Genomic DNA, 5,392 nt, shown 5'->3' with positions numbered 1-5,392 from the left:
GATTTCCCGCCTCCATAACTTGGCAACAAAATCGATCTGGAAAGCTTAAAACACAGCCAATCAAAGCTGAGATCATGCGCTTTCTTGTAAGCCAATTAGATAGCCTCATCTCGATGTATTAGAAAAATGCCGCCAATCAGAAGAAGTATGTGACTCTTTTTGTGGACCAGAGTAGTACTACTTCACGCTTGGCTTCTTCGCACAACTCCCGTTGCGTGCGTCGGGCCGTACTCATGGCGGGAAATTTAAAAGTGGACACTCGTCCCCCAGTTTTTTTTTGTTTTTACCATCATTTATTTAAATATATTCGGTGGTGGTTATGACTTGTCGATTTTGAACTCCAAAATCTCGTTTTGGCGCTTCGCTGCCAATGGATGTCACCTCCAGTTTTCTACTACGTAGTATTCTCTACTTTTTACAGTTTTCAGTAACGAATTTGGACTAGAAATAAATTTTTGGGGTCACTTGAAGTCGAAATGGTGGCAGTATTGCAAAACAGAGGAAGTATCGCACGTTATCACTGACCGCAATACCTCGCAGGTTGACGAAGAAGTCGGTCGGCACTCAACGCGCTGCTCAGCTCAGCGACAGAATTGACCAGCAGCTCGATCAAAACGAACACGAAGGACCCCGACAGTCCTTGTGCCATCAGTACGTACCATCACCAACGATTCATGACACAGTTCGTTTGTGCAGCGACTTGATCTCCCATTGAGACGTCAGGTTGTCATGTGCTTGTCCAGGATGGGGCAGCAAGAGGCGTAGGTGGTGAGCTTGCAGTACACGACAACGTACAACGAGAGAGCGGCGTTGTGTTTGTTGGGCAGTTAGGCCGAGTATACGCCCGTCGAGAGGATTGACGACGCGTTGAGCCTGCAAGAAACGTCATCCCAGGGCCCGTGATGGACAAGACCTTGCACAGGTGATACCGCAGGAAGAACAGCATGTCTGTCACCTATGAATGGCATGAGAATTGTGCCAATGTCGTTGGTGTACCTTTGCATTGACAGTCAGAGCATGAACCGCATGTCGAGGTCTCGTCACGGAGGGTAGCGGTCACTCAACAAGTGACGAGTTCCTGGACCGTGATGCTATCGTGACAAGGAGTCCCCAGCGACAACGAGAATCGAGGCATTAGACAACAATTATCCACAGGATGAAGAGGCAGGAGATCACTAGAAATCAGCACACGCACGCAAGTATGCGAATGGATCGCATCGCTCGCAAAAACGCATGACCTTGCTTCCATGCCGCCTTTCGGGAGAGATGCATCACTTCCACAAGTGCAGAGCTTCAGTGGTGTCAATCTGCGACAACAGTCTCGTGGAGGACAACGTGACACCAGGATCGGTGTAAAGAACTCCCTACACTTGTCCCAGGATGTGTTCCCATCCATTGCAGCTCACGGCGTTGAGCGCGTCATGATATCTGATGGAGTCGATCATGCACAGTGTGCGAATTCGGTTCTGCATTTTTTAATAACTTCGCATACAAATGTCAAATGAAGCAAATTGTCCAGTAATTGAATTTCGCGCGCAATATTTGATCTTCTTCACAATTCAAAACGAATCACTACGAGCGAAGGTATGAGTGTCCAAGGCACGCCCATGCGTAAGCCCGCATCCCCCGTGACGGATTCGTCCTTCACAACCACGTCGACGGTGGCGGCGGCGGCGCGAATGGTGGAGGGAACAGTGGTGGAGCCTTTCGTTCGAAGTCCACCACCAAAGTCCTTCAATTTTGCCCCGACGCAGCCAAATTTCATGGTGAAATCCATATTCGCGTCCCCACCAGGGGTGAGGCTTCTCCAGAAGCCGTCCGATTTACGTCGCGAATCCATATCCCAACCTGTCAAAACAACGAACATATCTGTGAAGGTATCAACGATAACAGCTGAACCAAACAACACCGCCAAAGCCGGAACTCCACGTGGCAGCTCGACAACAGAAGATATGCCCCCGAATACGCTACTAGTGCAGGAAGGTCTACCCAGCCCATTGGCAGTGTCCAATCCACTGGGATTTTCAACAAAAGCAGCGAATACCATCGTTGGAGTCGCGGCGCGCAATGGTCACCCATGGGCAACGTTCGCAACGGCGGCAGATATCCTCGAAGAAGCAGCAGAGACGCCAACTCAGCCTGTCCGTCATACACCACGCATTGTCACACCAGACGACCCCATCAGTTCGAAGTTTACTGATTCGTTGGCGTCCAATTTCAGTTTGTCCACTCCCCGCCACACAACACCTGGGAATGCTGTGACTACACAAAACGAACCTGCTCAACCAATGCTGCACCTCAGAAATGACAATCACGCTGCAACACAGCGAGTATTGTTACGTACAGACGACCTGTCTTCGATTCACCTGAAGGTGTCTTCGACCAAATCGCAAGTGACGTTGCAGACAGGCTCAGATGCTCAACAAGAAAACTCCATCACTCCTCAACACAAATCGACTCCGACAAAGCGCAGGTTATCGCCAGGACCAAATGCTCAAACGAATGCTCTTCCTGCTCTTGCCATCGCCAGTACGACGAGGCGATTCAAACCAATTCTTGCACGGCAAGTCACTAAATCAGGGTCAAGCAACATCCCGACTCGTCATCGGGTCCACCACGCTGACATCGCGTCAGCAACTGCGGACGCAGTTCAAGCCAGTATAACCGAAGCTCATCCTGGCGTAATAAAGCAAGAAAAGGCTTCAAGCGTCAAAGATGTGCAGGTTGACCTTCCCAAATCGAAAACGATCAAGGTTGTCGTGAAATGCGACGAAGACGACATGGCGTTCAAGGTCAAACGCACCGCATACCTCCAAAAGATTTTCGACAACTTCGCCCATGCCAAGGGCATTCCAGTCGAGACGCTTCGATTCTTTTTCGACGGGACGAGGTTGAAAGGCGACGTCACCGTCGAGTCTTTGGGTCTCGAATCCGACTGTCGCATCGACTGCTTCTCGGAGCAAGTGGGTGGAGCAATAACAGCTCAATGTTTTTGAAGCACCACAGGTGATCGTTCAAGTCAACGCCTGGATGTAGGTAGTTTATCCTTCGTTGTCACTTATACCGAACAAACATCCTCGGGCGGGTTCACTTCTTGAGTGTGTTGTTCGGACAAGAGGTCAAGCTGGAGGTCCGATTCATGGACGTCGGTATCTTGTCGCACGAATGGCACGAGGAAGATCGTGGCGAGCGTCGTCCCAAGAAGCATCAAGAATACGTAGTTGTTGTTCTCGCCAAACGAGTACTGCGCAAGCGCTGTCAAATCGAAATTGAGCAGTCCGTAGACAAAGACGAGAGCCGTCGAGAGGCCTGCAAGCATTCCGTACAGCTCATGGGGAAAGCACGACACTGGATAGACGGCAAAAAAGTCGTGAGCTTGTCTTTCCCGTCGACGAGAGCAGTGTTACGTACTGATGTACACGTATTGCACAATCGTGAGGAAGGCGTTGGCGGCCGCCATGAGCGCAAAACTCAAGTTTTGAGCAGGAAGCGACGGCAGCATGAACGAGCCGCAAAGCAGTGCAAATATCGCGATGGCAATGAAGAACGTCTGGTGGAACCCGCGGTGGACCATCAGGTAGCCACAGATGGGGGATAACAAGAACGACGAGTACGAAAGGAGCGGGTACAGGTAGTTGGTGTACAAGGTCTTCAAGTCTCTGCTGCTCTCGTTGGTGTCTGGCACGAGCGATGCAATGACACTGGGCACGGCACCCCCCGCAAAGATGATGACCAAAAACAGCATCGACCGAACCGCAACATACACCCAAAAGTCGCGCCGCTTGAGCTGACGCTTCAAGCCCGTCCAGAGCTGCTTGAGTTTCGATGTCTAGTTCAGAGTCACCACCGTTAGCCATGCAGTAGATTAGCTCGACGAGCACGACGTCGCGTGGTTCGTGGCCGTACGTCGAAGTGCGAAGGAATGAAGTGGAAGCCTGGCGTCGTCACGATGACACTCTCGCCGAGAACGTGGTGCACGGGGAAGATTAAGTACACCAGGATCATGGACACTCCAATCAAGACCCTATCTCACGACCCTCTTGAAGAACCATGCTGCTGACGACTGACCTTACGCATATGCGAGGAAGAACGTCTGCCTCGATATGTCGAGCTCCAACAGGACAAACATGTACCCTATCGACCAAAGATGGCATCACAAAACGAGTTCAACCATGGCCATACAACCGTCGAAACCACTTCGTACCGGAGAAGCTGTACGCTGCCACAAGCACACTCGTGTACAGGGCGGGCTCACGAAAGAGCGTCGAGAGCTGCAGAGACGCGTACAAGATGCCCATCCCGCCAAACCCAATCAAGGCATACCCGGCGACGAGGAGGCCGTCCGTGCCATCGCGGGAGTCGCCCATTGCCAAAAATACGTTGCCAGCCATCGAAAACTACCCTCACAGCACAAAAGGTTCGTCGTCGTCATGGTTCAGGCTGGACCGTACCAAGTAGGCAATCACGGTCATGTATCGTGGTCCGATCATGTCGAGGAACGTCCCAAAAACGGTTTGACCCAGCACGGTCATGAGAATGCCGGTGGAGTACACATTCTGCAATTGGACTTCTTGGTCCGAGCAACTTTTGGTCGTGTTGGGCGGGCACAGGTCGTGCCACTGCAATTCCTTCACAAGGCGACTGTAGAACGGTCCAAACCTACAAATCCGTGTGTATGCATGAGTTCTCTGTACCATGGCCTCATTTGAGCGGATGGCCGGTGTGCGCATACCCAAAGCACAGTCCACCTGACGTGAGGCACGTGAGAAGAAATCCGAGGGCGAAGACGGTGTTGCGGTGGAGCTGAAGAGGTGCTTTGCCTTGACGGGCAAGTGGTGCGGTTGCATTCTCGGCGCCGCTGTCGTCTACTCCAGTGGTCGCCATGCCGTTCGAGTACACATGTGGCATTGCACATGTTGGTTACACTCTGGAAAAAAATTATAGCCGCACCCCAAAATTTTCAATGTGTGAAGTTGCTGTTCAACAAGCTCGAAATCTAACCATTCTGTTCGAAAGATATGACGAGATGGCTCCCATCATGACGTACACAGCTCCATGGCTATATAAATTTTTGATTTACAAAGAAAACACTGAAAAATGTTCGGTGCATTATTATAGCCGTACTACCTACATGTCGACTAATAGTCGATTTTTGCTCCTCTCTTCAAAATGACTTGAGCCATTCGTGTCGACATACTGTCAACAAGTGTCCGATCGTACAGTACGCTAGCGTGATACGTTCCCACTCGATGGCAATTTGTCGCTTCAAGTCTTCAACGCTGTCGTATTGGTGACCATTTCGGTACACAGCACGGGCCAAAAAGCCCCAAACGTTCTCAATTGGGTTGAGATCGCGGCTGAGGGCTGGCCAGGCCATAGTTGGAACGTCCTT

The 5,392-nt window shown here is 51.0% G+C and overlaps 2 protein-coding genes across 2 annotated transcripts; one reads left to right on the top strand and one right to left on the bottom strand.

The window, feature by feature from the left end:
• Nucleotides 1–2,415: 2,415 nt before the first annotated feature.
• On the top strand, nucleotides 2,416–2,996 carry H310_08404 (hypothetical protein; the record flags this gene model as incomplete). The annotated part of the gene is made up of 3 exons (XM_008874121.1): nucleotides 2,416–2,529; nucleotides 2,581–2,658; nucleotides 2,724–2,996. The coding sequence occupies 3 exons, from the start codon at nucleotides 2,416–2,418 to the stop codon at nucleotides 2,994–2,996; spliced, it is 465 nt and encodes a 154-aa protein (XP_008872343.1).
• Nucleotides 2,997–3,013: 17 nt separating this feature from the next.
• On the bottom strand, nucleotides 3,014–5,377 carry H310_08403 (hypothetical protein; the record flags this gene model as incomplete). The annotated part of the gene is made up of 8 exons (XM_008874120.1): nucleotides 3,014–3,348; nucleotides 3,412–3,829; nucleotides 3,907–4,024; nucleotides 4,074–4,134; nucleotides 4,205–4,397; nucleotides 4,452–4,659; nucleotides 4,733–4,865; nucleotides 5,221–5,377. The coding sequence occupies 8 exons, from the start codon at nucleotides 5,375–5,377 to the stop codon at nucleotides 3,059–3,061; spliced, it is 1,578 nt and encodes a 525-aa protein (XP_008872342.1). The 3' UTR covers nucleotides 3,014–3,058.
• Nucleotides 5,378–5,392: the final 15 nt, after the last annotated feature.

Source organism: Aphanomyces invadans, assembly GCF_000520115.1.
Source record: "Aphanomyces invadans strain NJM9701 unplaced genomic scaffold supercont1.17, whole genome shotgun sequence".
Lineage (NCBI taxonomy): Eukaryota > Oomycota > Saprolegniomycetes > Saprolegniales > Verrucalvaceae > Aphanomyces > Aphanomyces invadans.
The sequence above is the reverse complement of the archived record's forward strand: the minus strand, read 5'-3'. Positions and strand labels throughout refer to the sequence as shown.